This window comes from Sciurus vulgaris (assembly GCF_902686455.1).
Source record: "Sciurus vulgaris genome assembly, chromosome: 1".
Lineage (NCBI taxonomy): Eukaryota > Metazoa > Chordata > Mammalia > Rodentia > Sciuridae > Sciurus > Sciurus vulgaris.
This window is the reverse complement of record NC_136461.1, coordinates 2,285,244-2,300,487: the sequence shown is the minus strand read 5'-3', so window position 1 is coordinate 2,300,487 and position 15,244 is coordinate 2,285,244. Positions and strand designations below refer to the sequence as shown.

At 57.6% G+C, this 15,244-nt stretch overlaps 1 protein-coding gene across 1 annotated transcript; it reads right to left on the bottom strand.

Moving 5' to 3' along the window:
* Window positions 1-1,513: 1,513 nt before the first annotated feature.
* Window positions 1,514-6,406, bottom strand: CCDC27 (coiled-coil domain containing 27). Its single transcript, XM_079149181.1, has 5 exons — window positions 6,285-6,406; window positions 3,812-4,112; window positions 3,456-3,582; window positions 2,515-2,625; window positions 1,514-1,795 (listed from the first exon to the last, which is right to left on the bottom strand). Exons 2-5 carry the CDS (start codon window positions 3,971-3,973, stop codon window positions 1,542-1,544), a joined length of 654 nt encoding a protein of 217 aa, XP_079005307.1. The 5' UTR covers window positions 3,974-4,112; window positions 6,285-6,406; the 3' UTR covers window positions 1,514-1,541.
* Window positions 6,407-15,244: the final 8,838 nt, after the last annotated feature.

Genomic DNA, 15,244 nt, shown 5'->3' with positions numbered 1-15,244 from the left:
GGAGGAAGGGAACAATCAAGTCAGATGCCAGGATCAAGGCCGCAGGGAGAAGAGGGAAGGGTACAGTGGATATGTTCGGGAAAGCTACCAGGCATGCGACAATCATCTGTACTCTCCTATAACCTTCCTTCATAGACATTACAGGGGAAAGTAATAATGCAGATTCACATGTTATTGTTCTGGCTCTGATGACTTTAGACACATGCGCATGTGAGATTAGCCCAGTGAGAGCTGGTCTCGCTGATGTAGGTGGCTCCCACCACCAAATGGGAGGAAAAGAGAACCACAGCCCCCAAGCTACCACGAGCACTCCTGGAGGCAGCCAGGCCTGCAGCCTTTCCCCTGGGTGGTTCACATGCATAATCTGGTAAATCCCACTGTTGGGATCCATGATATCAGGACGACGAACTGTTCTCTACATGGTCTGTGTGACTCTAGATAAGCCTATCATCAGGCCACTTCTCAGAAGTGGAATTGCTTTGTCAAAGGGTAGAAACACCTTTTAAATCATGAAAGCTATCATCATTTACAGGTTCAGGAGTAAATGTCACCTAAACATCCTGGACCTGGACCTTCTGGGACTTGTAAGTCCCATCATGCCTCCATCAATTCATCTCCCTTATGCTCCCACAAACTGCTCATCATCTTATCACTCATGTCTATACCTTTCCTTAAAGTTTCACCAACTCAAAAAAAAAAACAAAAATGAATGATATAAAAATTAAACACAGCCAGGTGCAGTGGACATGTCGACAATCCTGTCATCTGGGGAGGCTGAGGTAGGAGGATCACAAATTCGAGGCCAGCCTCAGTAATTTAGCAAGACCTTGTCTCAAAAAGGACTGGGGATGTGGTACAGCACCCCTGGGTTCAGGCTTGAAAAAGAGACCATCCCTGAAGGCTCAGGCAGAGGATTGCAAGTTTGAGAAAAACCAGGCAACTTAGCAAGACCCTGTGTCAAAATTTAAAAAAAAAAAAAAAAAAAAAAATTAAAGGCTGGGGAATGGCTCGGTGGCTAGAACTCTCGCCCAATATGCATGAGGCCCTGGTGCCACCCCCAGTCACACCAGAAAAATAGAAAGAAAATGCTATCCCTGCAGAATCCACAGGGAAGATGATGATCATCCTTGCATTCTAGCGCTAAAGTCCAAGGCCTACTTGAGATAGGCACATTTCTCAGACACACACCAAACCAAAGCAAGAGGAAAAGGAGAGGTGTCTCTTATAAAGAAACTGAATTTGCAATTTAAAAGCCTCTCCTGTAAGACAGCTCCAGGCAACTCCAGAGCCTGGGAGGGTAAAGGGGAACGAGGCCCCAGTCACTTTGACAGCAAACTCCAACCCCGAGTTCCAAGACAGGCAGATGGTAAGCCAGTCTCTCCCACGGGTTAGATGTCAAGAGGAGGATGTCACGGGGAACGGCCTGGTTGGATCTTTGCAGGTCGAGCTGCTGGCCTTACTCCAGGGGAACTTCTGGGCAAGATGGTGGTTCCCCTGGATGAGGACTGACAGTGGCCACGAGACCTGGCAGCGTCTGATCGTCACAAGCAAAGTCGGGGTCTGGAGGTCACCTGGGGCTGCCTGCCCAGGCTAAGCAGGCCCTGGAAGGAGAGCCTTCTGGGGCGTGGGGCCGGTACCTTCTCATGGATGACCGAGAGGTACCAGGGCACCCTCTTCCTCGGGAAGCTCTGGCCTGGGAGTAGGCTGCTGGCGACGGGACTCGGGGCCCGGGCTTCACACTCCTTTCGCGGGTAGTTGAGCTCACAGGCACTCTTACTAAAGGGAACGAGGCGCCCTGCAGGAGGCAGAGGAGGACCGTGCTGGTGCCTGCTGAGGCAGCGCCCACCCTGCCACCTCCCAGTGACCTGCTCTTGCCTGGTGGGCTCCTGTCTCCTGGTTCTGCAGCCTTGGTAAAGCCTAAGGATCTCCCCATCTGTTCAGCGTCCACCCTCCCTAAGAGCCGACCTGGAGGAGGCAGTGGTGCCCATGGACGCTCTCAGGCCCACGCCCATCCCTGCAGGGCCCTCAGGCAGTAGAGAGACCAGAGCCTGGGGACCAGGCCAGGTGGTCCTCCTGTTGTGACCCGTGGCTCCAGACCTGCCCCTCCTTGGACCCAGACTGTCCACTAGGAGCCCAAGGGGAGCTGGTCACTTAGACTGTTTCCTCAGTGAAGGCAAAGAGGAGAGCGCCTGAGTGTGGATTTCATCTCTTGGCAGATGAGAGCCTGTTCGGTTTGTACAAATGTGCTTTATGGGTCTCCCAACTCAAGGATGGTGCGTCCCGTGGGCCCCTCAGTAAGGGACATGGGGCCAGGTTGGGGACACAATCTTTCAACTGCAGTTTTGCCAAGACAAGGAACTGCTGTCCGGGGAACTGCAGTGTCCACTCTTGGTGAAAGCAGAGCCTGTCCTGGGAGGCCCGTCTCCCAGAGCCTGAGCGGCAGGCAGTCCTGGGGAGGTGCCACGTCCTCCTGCTCAGGCCCGGCAGGGCAGGCAGGGGCTCTCGGCTCCTTACTGTCCACTCCCATGTTGGAGCCCCGCCTGTCCAGGAGTGGGTCCTCCGCCATCCTCCAGGTCTCAGGGCTGACGCACGCCTCCCTGGGCAGGCCGAGCACAGTGGCTGAACCTGCAGAGGGGAAGGTGCCAGGCGGTGACTGAGATCTCCAGGGCAGAGGTGACAGTGGAGTCTGATCTTTAAACACGGGGCAGGCAAAGGTGGCCCTGCGGGTGGGCCTCTGGGACAGAACCAGGGGCCGAGCAAAGCCTGGGTTCTGGCTTCCTGCCCACCCACCGTTGACTGAAAGGCCAGCAGCAGCGCCCAGTGAGCAGAGTGTGGGTCAGACCCACGCCCAGGCCCCACGTGTGCCTCGGCCCCCAGAGACCTGCTGCCACTCAAGGTTCCTCTCACCGAGAGTGGAGAATGGACCCAGAGGTGGGGGCTGCTCCTTGTACCCAGCTGCCAGCTGAGACCCATGGACAGTCCCCCAGGGCTGGTCCCAGTCCACCATCCTAAAGGATAGCCCTGCAGGGGGCTGGGTGAAGCTGGCCGTGACCACCGAGCAGTAGCTGCTTCTCTGAGCCTCGGGTCCCACCTCTGGGCCCGCAGACTTGACTGGGAGGGCTGCTGGGGTTCTGCCATGGTGACTGTCCCCAACGGGCTAGCTTTGGTCCCGTGGGCCACTCTCGTGATGGCCCCACAGGCTCCAGCCCCTCCCTCTCCCCTGCCCACGGCTGGAGCCCGAGGCAAGAGTGAAGCCAGAGGGTGGGGGGCACGGGGAAGAAAACCGGCCCAGAAGAGCCGGCGTTCCTCCTTCCCGCCCCCTCAGCCTCCCCGGGCTCCAGCGCAGGCACCCTGTGCCAGAGGGCACTTTGAAAGCAGCCACCACCGCCCCATGCAGGCTGTGAGGTGCCTGGGGATGGGCAGGTTTCACCAGGGGCCTGGGCAGTGGCTCTTACCCAAGTGGGATACAGATGTGGCCCTGGTGCTAAACTGGGGGCAGCCAGGTCGCCTGAAAAACACCCTCCTCATTTCCTCCATTTCCGACACAAAGCCAGCAGGGCCGGCCATGTCCTGGAGCTCACTCTGGCAAAGCAGGGGAAATGAGACCGTCACTGAGAGAAGACCCAGGAGGCGCTCCCCGTTGCTGAGCGAGGGGCCCAGGGCCCGAATCTGCCTGTGGACACCCACCACCGACACACATGCGGAGTGCCGTCGGCGGATAGCCACACGCAGCCTTTTGGCAAGTGTGAGGTGGGACAGTCCCAGGTGGCCGAGCTCCTCCAGCCCTGGTGCTCCTGCCAGGACCCCGTACCATCTTCCTGGAGTAGTGGCTGATGGCCTGAGCTGACTTGCTGAGGCTGCGCTGGTCTCGGCGCTGTCTCTGTTCTGGGTTCTGGGAGTCGCGGCTGGCCATACTCTGGAGGACCGAGAGACCCCTGGCCATCGAGTGAGGCATCAAACTACACCTCTCCATCAGGCCGCGTTCTCAGGTAACGTCAGGAAGGTGAGGCACGGCTCCCAGAGTCTCCCCGAGTCAGAACGTAGGCCTGCTGCTCCCGTGGGCTCTCGGTCTGCTCAGAGTGGCAAGGGGACCTTGAGCGAGAACCTGCTGCCTGGAACAGTCAGAGAAGACCAGCTTCCAAAGCTCCCGTCCCATGGGACCCTGGGAGCCATGTGTGGCATCACAGATGTCTCCATAGAAACAGGGCAGGTCACATTTGCTTCCATTAGGAAAAGGAACAGAGAAGGGGACCTGGGAGCGGTTGCCATGAAATCTCAGGGTGTCACAGTGCAGGACACGTGGCCTCAGGCTCACCTCCTGCCCCATCCCGGTTTGTTTTGTAAAACATTCATGGTTTTTTGGAATTTTTTTTTTTTTTTTTTTTTTTTTTTTTTTTTTTGCTGCGCTGGGGATCGAACCCAGGGCCTTGTGCTTGCAAGGCAAGCTCTCTACCCACTGAGCCATCTCCCCAGCCCTGGAATTTGTTTTTAACTGGAGTGTTATGGTTACACATTAAAGTGGATCTGTGCACATAACAGGGGTTGGTCCTCTCCTTCCTGTCTCCCCCCCACTCCATCATCAGTTTTCACCTTGTTCAAATCTGTTTCTGCATCAGTGGCTTTGGTATGAAAAGGTACTATCCTTGGTTAAAATCCACAATAGAGAGGCATTTCTAACACCCGGGGCGTAATCATTTTTTTTAATGGAGTTGGGTGGAGGGGAAAGGCCTCTTCCAGATAAAGGCTTTCTGTTCTGTGTACGTGGTAAAATATGCCCGGCAGAACATTTGCCATCGGCACCACGTTTAGGGTTGGAGGTCCGAGCGGTCAGCCCTGCCTCCTGGCCCGTCCCCCTCCCGTGCTGAGGCTCATCCTGACGGGGGTGAGGAGCCCGGTGCCTCACTGGCTCTTGATTTGCAGTGCCCCATAGTGGTGTGGAGAGTTGGTCCGTGTGTTGTTGGCCAACAGTACATCTGTAGAGAAATGTCTCTTTGAGTTCTTTGCCTATTTTTAATTGTGTTTTTTTAGTGGGATTATTTTAGTTTTAGGAGTTTTGAATATATTTTTGATACTAATCCTTTGTCCAATACGGTTAGCAAATATCTCATTCTGTGGGTTTCCTTTTTACTCTGCTGATATTATCCTCTGATGAAGACAAACTTTTAATTTTGATGAAGTCTGGGTATCTGTTTTTAATTTGTCACCTGGTGTCCTACCTGAGAAGTCATTGCTAGACCCGAGGTTGTGAACCTTTTGCCCTGTGTGTTCTTCTAAGATTTCTGTGGTTTAGCTCTTGAGTTCCTTGATCTCAGGAAGGACTCTGACTTCCTTCTTTGGAATGTGGGATCCAGCATCATTTATCCAGAAGACTCTCCTGTAACCCAGTGAAGGGACCTGGCAACACCTGACCCCCCAGGTGCAGACTGCTTCTGGGCTCTCTGAGGCTGGGCCTGGGCCGCGCAAGTGTCACTCTGTTTTGAAATCAGGAGGAGAGATTCTTCCAGCTTTTTCTTTTTGGCGGTGCTGGGGAATCGAACTCAGGGACTTGTGCAAGGCAAGCACTCTATCAACTGAGCTATCTCCCCAGCCCTAGCTGTTTTCTTTTCAAGTCTACTTTGGCGTGGTGGTGCACACCTGTAATCCCAGTGGCTGGGGAGGCTGAGGCAGGAGGATCGTGAGTTCAAAGCCCGCCTCAGCAGCTTAGCAGGGCCCTATGCAACTCAGTGAAACCCTGTTTCTAAATCAAGTATAAAAAAGGGCTGGGGATGTGGCTCAGTGGTTAAGTGCCCCTGGTAAAAATCCCCACTACCAGAAAAAAAAAAAAAAAAAAAAAAAAAAAAAAACACAGCCTTGGCTGTTTGGCACCCCTGAGAAGCTATGGATTTTACAGTAGACTACTGTCATTGTTTAAAACACCTAGCCAGATGCAGTGGCACACCTGTCATCCCAGCGACTCGGGAGGCAAGAGGATCACAAGTTCAAGGCCAGCCTCAGCAATTTAGTGAGACCCTGTACCAAAATAAGAAATAATAATAATAAAGAACTGGGGATGTAGCTTAGTGGTAGAACGCCCCTGGGTTCAATCCCCAGGGGGGCAGAAAAGCCCTCACAAGCCCAGACTCTTGGACACACAGACTCTGGGATTGCAAAAAAAAAAAAAAAAAAAAAAAAAAAAAAAAAATCAGTGAATTATGTTAGAGTGTCTCTAAGTCCAGGAAAGGTATCGAAAGGTACCGGGAAAAGTTCCCGGAACTACTCTCCCAATTGAGAGAAGAGCTCCCCACCTGCAGTTCCACCGGAGCACACGAGGCTCGGCGAGAAGGGCCAAGCGCGTAGGGTCCATTCCAGTTCGTGGAACGTGTGGAATAAGTAAGTCCACCGAGAAGGGAGGCAGGCTGCGGGCGCCGGGAAGAGCCGCTGGCAAGGGGCGGCGGCCGGGCCGGTGGGCCAGGCTGGGAGCGCTCGGACGCGGCGGGCGTCAGGGCACCTGCGTCGCGTTGGCTTCGCGCCGCCCAGTCGGCTCCTTTTGCTCGGGAAAGAGCAGCCTTCGTTCAGGCCTTCGCCGAGTGGAAAGTCCGATGGCCGAAGGGCCTGTCTTTCTTGATTATCCCACAGATGGACAGGAGCAGGAGAAGCCCCGTCGTGAAATCAGGAGACCCGCCCGCAGGAGCCGCCCCGGGGCCGAGCCAGGGGCGCTCGGCTGGACCGCGAGACCGGCCATCAGGACCCAACCAGACTTGCCTCTGCCCGGGGCGGCCGCACCGCAGCCCCCCTCTGAGACCAGGGTCCCGTGGGACGAGCAGGACCCCGCCGCCCCTTGTGCTTCCTGACCGGGTCGCACCTGTTTCCTCGGGTGCCCCGTGCGAGCCGGTGTGGCCAGGCCGCGGGAGCCCAGGCGGATCAGCGCCGACTGGCCTGGCCATCCCAGGGGAGACGCCATGTCCCGCAGTTCCGCAGGAGGGGTCGCTGTTTGCTGCCGCAGGTCCCCCGGACCCTGGCCCTGGGACCCGCTGCGCCCAGGAAGCGCGCCTTTTCTCGCGCCTGCCCCGAGCCTCCCTCTCGGCCTGTGGGTCCCACTGCGGCCGGAAAGGGACTCGCGGCCCTGCAGCGCAGCTCACGGGCTCCACACCGGTGGCATGGCAGCCCGGCCCCCGCCCAGCAGGCCACGGGTTCAGGACGCAGAGAGCACCGCCTCTCCGAGCGCCTCCCCTGTGCGCAGGCTCCGCTCGGCGCGTCCTGGTGGCCCAGCGCACGGCATGGTCTGGAGAGGCGAGTGCCCTCACTGGGATCCTCTGTCCTGCGGGGCACTGCCGGCACGTGGAGGTGCAGGGCGCCCGCTCGGGAGCCAGCCCTTGAAGACCTCAGGGGTGCACACTCACTCATGCCGGCTCCCCAGATGCTTTCCTGTCCGTGCCGGAGACCCCGGCTAGTCCCCCGTCAGTCATCTGGTCAGACGGAATGGTATCTGGCGGTGCTGCGAGTCTCCGCTCTGTTAAAACCACTTGGCTTCGTCCTGTTCTGCGCCCCGCGCAACTGCCTTGTGCGCTGGCTTCCCGGGCTTTGCCGCCTCCTCTCGGCGGATGCCCTCAGCCATCCCGGCAGCACCAGCCTGCTCCATCCTTCGTGGGCTCCGAGTCCCCCTCAAGCCATCAGCTCCACCACCAGTGACGTTTGCCCCTGAGGGCCACACTCCATCTGTCCCACTGGCCACCTCCCTATTCCTGCCCTCTGAATGCAGAGGCCACTAGTGCCCTGGGTGCAGACCAGCCAGAGACATTCCAGGAGCCTCCGACAGTGGTGTCCAGAGGTGGCAAGACAGGATTTAATGATGGCAGAGCCAGGGCACCTGGCTGCAGTGGCTTGGCAGATCTGGGGTGGAGTGGCACAGCGCCGTTTCAGACTAGAACGGGCACCAACTGCTGCCTCTTGCTCTGCACGGTGGAGGACATGCTGTGTGACATGGAGGGAGCCTCGGAGCCAAGCCACATGAGGGTGGCTCAGAGCAGGATGCAGATGTCACCCTGGACCACCCACAGTGCAGTTTCAGTCCTCCACGAAGGTTTACTGGACAGCTGTTTGCCAGGCACCGTTCTGGGGGCTGGGGACACACCTGCAAGTGTGGCAGAGGCCCCATCCTGGTGCTGGGGAGTGGGTCGGACCCAGATCAGGGGTTTCGTACAGGAACCTGCATAGGCTGCTGGTGCAGCTTTCTGGACAGAGAGGACAGTGAGTCCTCCCAGGGCCCTGTCTAGGCTCATGCTGCTCGCTCGGGGAGCAGTGGCCTGGGTCTGCTGGCAGGATTGCAGTGGACTCGGGGTGGAGGCTAGACAGTGAGGTCCAGGCTTCTGTCCAGTGTGTTAGGAGCCATGGAGGACCTGAGAGGGTGGAAGCTTCCTTCAGTGTCAGCCTGCACTGCAGCAGTTAGTGCAGCAAGACACACCTGGACCAGGATTTTGTGCAGGTACAGCCTTTGAGTTCAGGGGTCAGCTGTCTCCCTCTTCCTCCTTTCCTCTCTTCCTTCCTAAGCTCACTCAGCCAAGTGGGTCATGGACCACCAGCAGGTGGCAGTAACTCCACGGCTAAGTGTGCATCCTGGACTTGGTGCCAGCACCAACTGGGGCAGTGGCAGCAGACTTCCGCACCCAGCAGCTGACGGGCCGTGGGATCAGCTGCAGCCACCTCGGCATATCCAGGTGTTTCCTGTTGCAGAGCTGGCCTGGCCCACCTCTGGGTCTGCACTTGCTCTGGTGTTTTGGGCCTCCCACCCTGTCCAGCAGGGGGTTAGTCCCCACCCGCTGAGGCACACGGTGTATCCTGCACATCCTGGGCTGAAAGGCCACGTGTGGCAGCAGAGCCTCACGGTCTCCCCTGGGGCTCAGGAACGTCTCGGGTTTGGGTGGTTTTGGAAAGTTGGCAGGTTTCAGCCTTCAGTTCTATCTGACATCTTCCCCAGGCCCCCGGGCCCCACTTAGGAACATTTCCACGCCTTACCTGAAGCATCAGTCATAGAATTATGTTTAGATAACACACCGAGACACACGTGTGGCCGATACCCACGTCAAACCCAGCACACGTGTGCCCGGCCAGAACACCATCCGCACCTGGAAGCCTCTGGATCCTTCCCGCCCACAGCCAGACCAACAGCTGCAGCCCAGGAGGGGTTTCAAGTGAGGACAGACCGTCCCACTCCGAGGGCCGGGCAGTCTGACTCTGTGCTGGGGGGCTTGCTCCTCGAGGCTCCAGAGTGCAAGTCCTGTTTGCTGCAGTGCTTCTGGCATTTGCTCTGGGCCACCTGCTTGTCACACATTCTCCTGTGCCTGAGATGGTGTGCAGAGGGGGGCTGCAGCCTGGCCCCGGAGCATCCAGCTCTCAGCTTGCCACGCCGCCTGCAGAGGCCTCATCTGAAGTGGTGCACGCTCTCCGAGTAGGCAAGGCCGGGCGTTCTGCCCTCCCTGTGGCCACATGCTCGGGGGTCCAGTGGGCAGTCCCTGTCCACTGACAGGAGGCAGGTTTCCATGAAAACAAAAGCACCTGCCAATCCAGGGGTCCGGGAGGCCCCGTCAGCTTCCCCAGGTTGCTCGGCGAGACCCTTCCCCGAACGTGGTGGAGTCCTATTGGGAGTCTGGTTCTCAGCACACAAGGTGAGGGGACACGGCCTCTGGGAGACAGCTGTGGAGCAGTTGTGCAGAGCCTGGCGTCTCCCGTCTCTTCACGTCGTCACGCCTTGCTCATACACGTGAGTAAAGTGACTTTTTTATGAATAGCATTTGCGGTTCTGAACATTTTAAGTGGACATTTCAGGGTGTGGCTGGGCCACCATTACTGCCATCCACCTTCCAAACTGAAACTCTGTCCCCACGAAACGCCAGCCCCGCACCTGCAGTGGCACCCTGCTTCCCATAGGTGCCCCATGCGAGTGGGGTCATTCGGGGCTCGTCCTGTGTGTCCGGCTTCTTGCACATAGCCCCATGTCCTCAAGGTCCGTCTCTACTGCAGCACATGCCACAGTGTCCTTCCACCAGGCCAGTGCTGCCCGTTGCAGGGACTGTCCTATCCTGTGAACGCACTCATGTGGGCAGCCACCAAGTCGGTCCCTCCGCTCTGCTCCTGCTGCCGAGCACACAGCTGTGCAAGGCTGACATGGAGACCCCAGTCTTGACTGGCCAGAGCATGGGGAGTGGGAAGTGCTGAGCAGGACGCCGAGCCGGACGCCGAGCCTCCAAGGCCCAGGAGGCCAGGAGCGGAGGCTCAGCAGGACTCTCGGGGTGTGTCCACCCAGGCCAGGGGCATAACCACACCACTGCCCTCCAGCAGGCTCGTGACAGCGTCCCAGGGCTGGGACCTTCAGAGAAACTGAGGCAGCGCCAAGACCCCCACTTCAAACCCTGGTTCTTACGATCAAGGCAGAAAGATTTCAGACATGTCACTCAGAGTAACAAGTTAATTGAAGGGATAGAAAAAAGGAAAGGGGACACTCTCAAGGGAGAGAGTGAGTCTTCTCCAAGAGGAGAGGGACAGTGTGCTTCTCCTGCACTCCAGTTGTATTGGGGGGGGGGTCCCAGAAAAGCTTCCAGAGAGTCCCGTTCAGGTCCTCCTCTTGACTTTTGTCTGACAGCAGGATGACATCAGACTTTCAAGTCCCCACTGCCATGGCAAATCTAGGCCACCTTGGCCCCTGCTGACCAGTTCTAGTTGGATGCTTGACCATGCATTCTTAAAGGTTTTATGCTTACGAGGAATTATTCTTATCTCCCGGAGTTTCAGCATCTGGTCTGTGAGTTTCAGCATCTGGTCAGCATTTCACCCTGCAGGGTGACTTGAGTTCCTCTGACGGACATTATCTTGGGCCTGCATTTCTCCCGCAGTGAACAGGTCGTTTGCTGAGGCATGTGACATAGCCTGCCCGCTTCGGCCTGGCAGGGCTGCGGTGAACTGCTTCCTGGAGAAGAAAGTATGTGGGGTCAGCATGGTGGGCCAGTCCTTGGATCATCCCCTTAAGCTCACGTCCCCACACTCGTGTCTCTCTGTGCCCTTTCGGGGGACACTGGGTACTCCCCAGGCGACTCCTTTCTCCAGCGAGTTACCTCTGCTCTTTGGTCTAGACCAGTCTCCTCCAGGCTCTCGCCGGCCATTTCCCCTGGGTCACGTGGGCTTGACCCGCCAACCCGTTCAGAGCTGAGCTGGCCATTCTAGACCCCTGGCCTTTCGCTGTGGGTGGGACAGTCACATGTCACTCCCCACAGCACATGCCTGCTGGCTCAGGGGCCTGGAGCTGTGGCCGGCAGCCTCCTGGTGCTGCCCACCTGTGCTACCCAAGGTCGGCTCTGCTGCCTGCCGTCTGCCCTATGGCTTCTGCACCTAGGGGCTGTGCACACGTGTGACAGTGCAGCCGCTCATCATGGCCGTGTGGAACGGGGCTGTTTGTGCCCGTGTGTCTGGGCCCTTGCTGAGCATGGTTGCTAGTTCTGCCAGCGTGATCCCGATTTTCTGCGTCAGTGGTCATGTGGGCCATGAGTGGAGACAGCTGCTCTCTTTCACTGTGCTTGTTCCTCTTTCCTCTTTTTCCTCCCTGTCTGTCTCTCTCTGGCCTCTTCTCTCTTCCCTCCTCCTTTTCTTTCTCTTGCCTGGTTGCACTGGCCAGGGCCCGTCATATGGTACCGAGGAGGCAGGGAGGCCGTACCTTGCCGGGCTCTCAGGGAGGCCTGCAGCTTCCACTGTGCAGTGTGACGTTGGTGTCAGGTTGAGAAGCTCATCATTTTGGATTTCGTCAAGTGTGTTCTCTGCACCGAACTGCCGAATGGTTGCCCAGCGCTGGCCTGAGCCTGACGGAACATGCTGTCTTTGGATTCGTTTCCCTGAACTTTTGTTAAGAATCTTCAGGTCCCTGTGCTTGGGGGGTCCTGGGCTGCGGTTTTTTACTCTCTCGTTTCCTCTCCTGTGGTGCTGGTGATGGAACCAGGCCCTGCCCGCTAGGCAAGCTGTCCACCCTCAGCTCCATCCCTAGCTCTTTTCACTTTATTTCAAGGCAGCTCTGGTTAAAAGCTGTTTTGGTGAGCTTTCTTTGCTGCTGTGACCAAAAGACCTGACGAGAATAATTACAGGAGGAAACGTTTACGTGGGGCCCATGGTTTCTGTGGTCTCGGTTTACAGCTGACTGGCTCTGCTGCTCCGGGCCTGAGATGAGGCAGAAGATCATGGTGGAGGAATGTAGCAGAGGATGGCAGCTCAGGGCTTCATACCCAGGAAGTAGAGAGAGCGCCCTCCGCCACCCACAGAGGCCCAGCCTGGAGGACCCTCCTGCTCCAGCCACACCCTACCTGCCTGTGGTGACCAGCCGTTTCATCCGTTCACGGGGGTCAGCGCACTGACTAGGGGAAGGCTGTCATAAACCAGTCATCCCCTCTAACCCTCTGACTTTGTCTCACACATGAGCTTTTGAGGGACACCTCATACCTAAACCACTACAGTTGCTGAGGCTGAGGGTGAACTTGCCATCCTCCTGCCTCGGCCTCTCCAGTAGCAGGGACTTAGGTGGTGCCTCCAGGTTTTTAAAGAAAACAGACACTCTTCATTAGGGTGTCCCAAGTTTATGATTTGCCCAGATGAACTTGGTCATCTACCGTTTCCTCCCTCCTGGATGTGGCCTCCTTGAAAGACGCAGGTATTCCTGTGATCAGGTGTCCCGGAGGCGCCCCTCCTGGGCCAAGAGCCTCAGGAAAGGGGGTACAGTTCTAATGGGTCGGGGGAAACCATGATCCAGCACAGCATTGGTGCAGTAGCGTTTCTAGAATGATCTCGTGTGGAGCAGGAGCCCCATGAGTATCTGTGTTAATTAGTAAAGGACCTTAGCCAGGCACACTGACCACACCTGCCATCCATCCCAGGGACTCAGGGGCCAAGGCAGGAGTGTGACCCAGAGCAACCAAAAGGTTCTAGCACTGCGATCCGGGGAGCAGGCTTCATGGGTCAGCCAGGCCTTTTGTTCAGCAGCAGAGTCAGGCTTCGGAGGGCAGAAAATGGCCCAGGTCACAGGAGGGAACGGGTTTATGTAAGTCACACTGGGAGGTGACTCAGCCCCTGAGGAATTTAGCAGGACGTGGGCAAAAGATTGCAGATATCTGGACTGTGTTTTTACTGGGCAGGGATGGAGGGTTCAGAGCTCCATGTTCAGGGCTTGTCTTGTCCTCCAGGGGTCATTGTGTCGCCATGAGACGGGACTAATGTGCAGTTGCACTGTCGTTGGGAGAGAACCTACTTGGGAAAGGATCAATACTTGTCCTCTTCCCAGGGACTGTGTTTGGGATTTATGTGTCTCCTTCCCAGGGACTGTCTGGTCACAGGCAAAGGATTGACTGGAAGGATCGATGTTTTGACTTCTCCCTCTCGCCCTCCTCCTGGGTCACACGCTGTCCTGGAGAGGTGTCATTTCGGGCTGTGACTTCCATATCCTTCACGGAGGATGGCAAGTTGGAGCAGCCTCAGCAACTTAGCAAGACCCTATATCAAAATAAAAAATAAAAAGAACCGGGGTGTAGCTCAGAGGTAAAGCACCCACAGGTTCAATCCCCAGTACAGAGAAAACAGAGGAACAAACTTGACTAGTGAGAGCCAGTTTGGCAGTTGGGGTGGAGGGTGTGCTCCTGGGCCTCGGCACGTGGAGTGTCGGTGAAGGTGACTTTCCTGGTGTGCTCCTTGCGGCCACCTGCAGAGCTGTGTTGTGGCAGTGTGCCCAAGCGCGGGGTCAAAGCAGTCCGGGAAGACAGCGGCCTCCTGCCCCTCCCTCCCCACAAAGGCCCTCGGCTGACCAGCCGTGGACCCGTTGTAGGTGGTCTAGGGCGCCAGCCTCCCTTCCTGACCATCCACACGCTCAACTCTGGATTCGCAAGAGTCTGCAGGCACATGTTCCGGAGGCAGCTGCCAGGTGATCAGAGGCCCTCGGGCACCCCTGGACAGGCCCTCGGGCACCCCTGGACAGGCCCCTCCCTATCCCTCTGCTCCCACTCCCAGGCCAGCCACCACTGGGCTCTGTGTTGAGAGCCCCTCAGGTGCTCTGGGAACCCTGGGGGTTCTCAGAAGGGACTCAGGGGTGTCTGCCAGCTTCCCAGCCAGGTGCCCCTCTCCAGTGAGTTGGGTTGACCACCAGCACCCCCAGGCAGGAAGCCGACCCAGGTGCCACCTGCTGACTCACGGCCTGCTCATCTGGAGAGCATCTGACAGGTGCCCTCTTGGACTTGTGACTGCCATGTTGGCTGACCCCTGTGGGAATGTTCTGGAGTTCCCAGGTACAACAGGTGTCCTCCTCAGACGCCTCATGGAGTTCCCAGGTGTACAACAGGTGGCCTCTTCCACACTCCTGGGTCTGGCAAGCGTTGCGCACTCTGAGTGAGACACCTTCCTCTGGATGTTGGTCCTGGGAACAGACTGGGTGCCAGAAGGCAGAGCAGGAATCCCGGGGCGGGAGGTGGGGGTGTCAGAGGGTGTGGGCGGACCTCCCTGGGGCCAGGTCCCCTTACTAAAGCCCCCCCAGGGCTGACCCCAGAAGTCTGGAACTGCCTCACGTCCCCCAAGAGGAGCAACGTCTGGCTCCCAGGTGCTTGGTTCACCCTGGACCTGTGCGTAGGAGCCTCTGCTAAGGAAGGAGCCTCCTAAGTCTCCAGAGAGCAGTTCCTCTGGGGAGGCCACACCAGCAGTCCTGGGGTCCCCTGCAGTGATGGCCTCTGGGCAAGACCAGCCCTGGTGCCAGCCCAGCCCTGCTGACCCCGGCCTGTTCTACTTCCACCTGTGACCGAGAGAGTCGTGGAACCTTCCCATGATGTGGTTGCTGGAAACAAGAAGGGAGGCATTTGGAAATGGTGTTTCCTTGCTGGTGGAACCGGGCTGTCACATGACCTCAGGCCCAGGCCTGAGCCTCTCTGGCTGGTTTCCTCGGCAGGCCTGGAGACCTGCAGCTTGGCTCTCCGGAAGAGCGCGGGCCGGGCACCGGATGGCGTGAACCAGGGGCCACCTGTGCTTGCGCTCCTGGGCTGAGCGGAGCAGAGGGCTGGCCCAGCACCTGGGAAGCGGCCTTTTTGGGGCAATTACAGCAGTGAGCAGTTTCCCTGAAGAGTGTGGGATTTGGTGCACATGACGTGGCATGGCTCCAGGTCACACAGAACATTCTCGACCTGAAGTTGTTCATCACTCGCCATTCCTGCTTGGAAACGGGCTCCCTTCTGACGTCAGTGGGAATGAACCAGAGCCCACC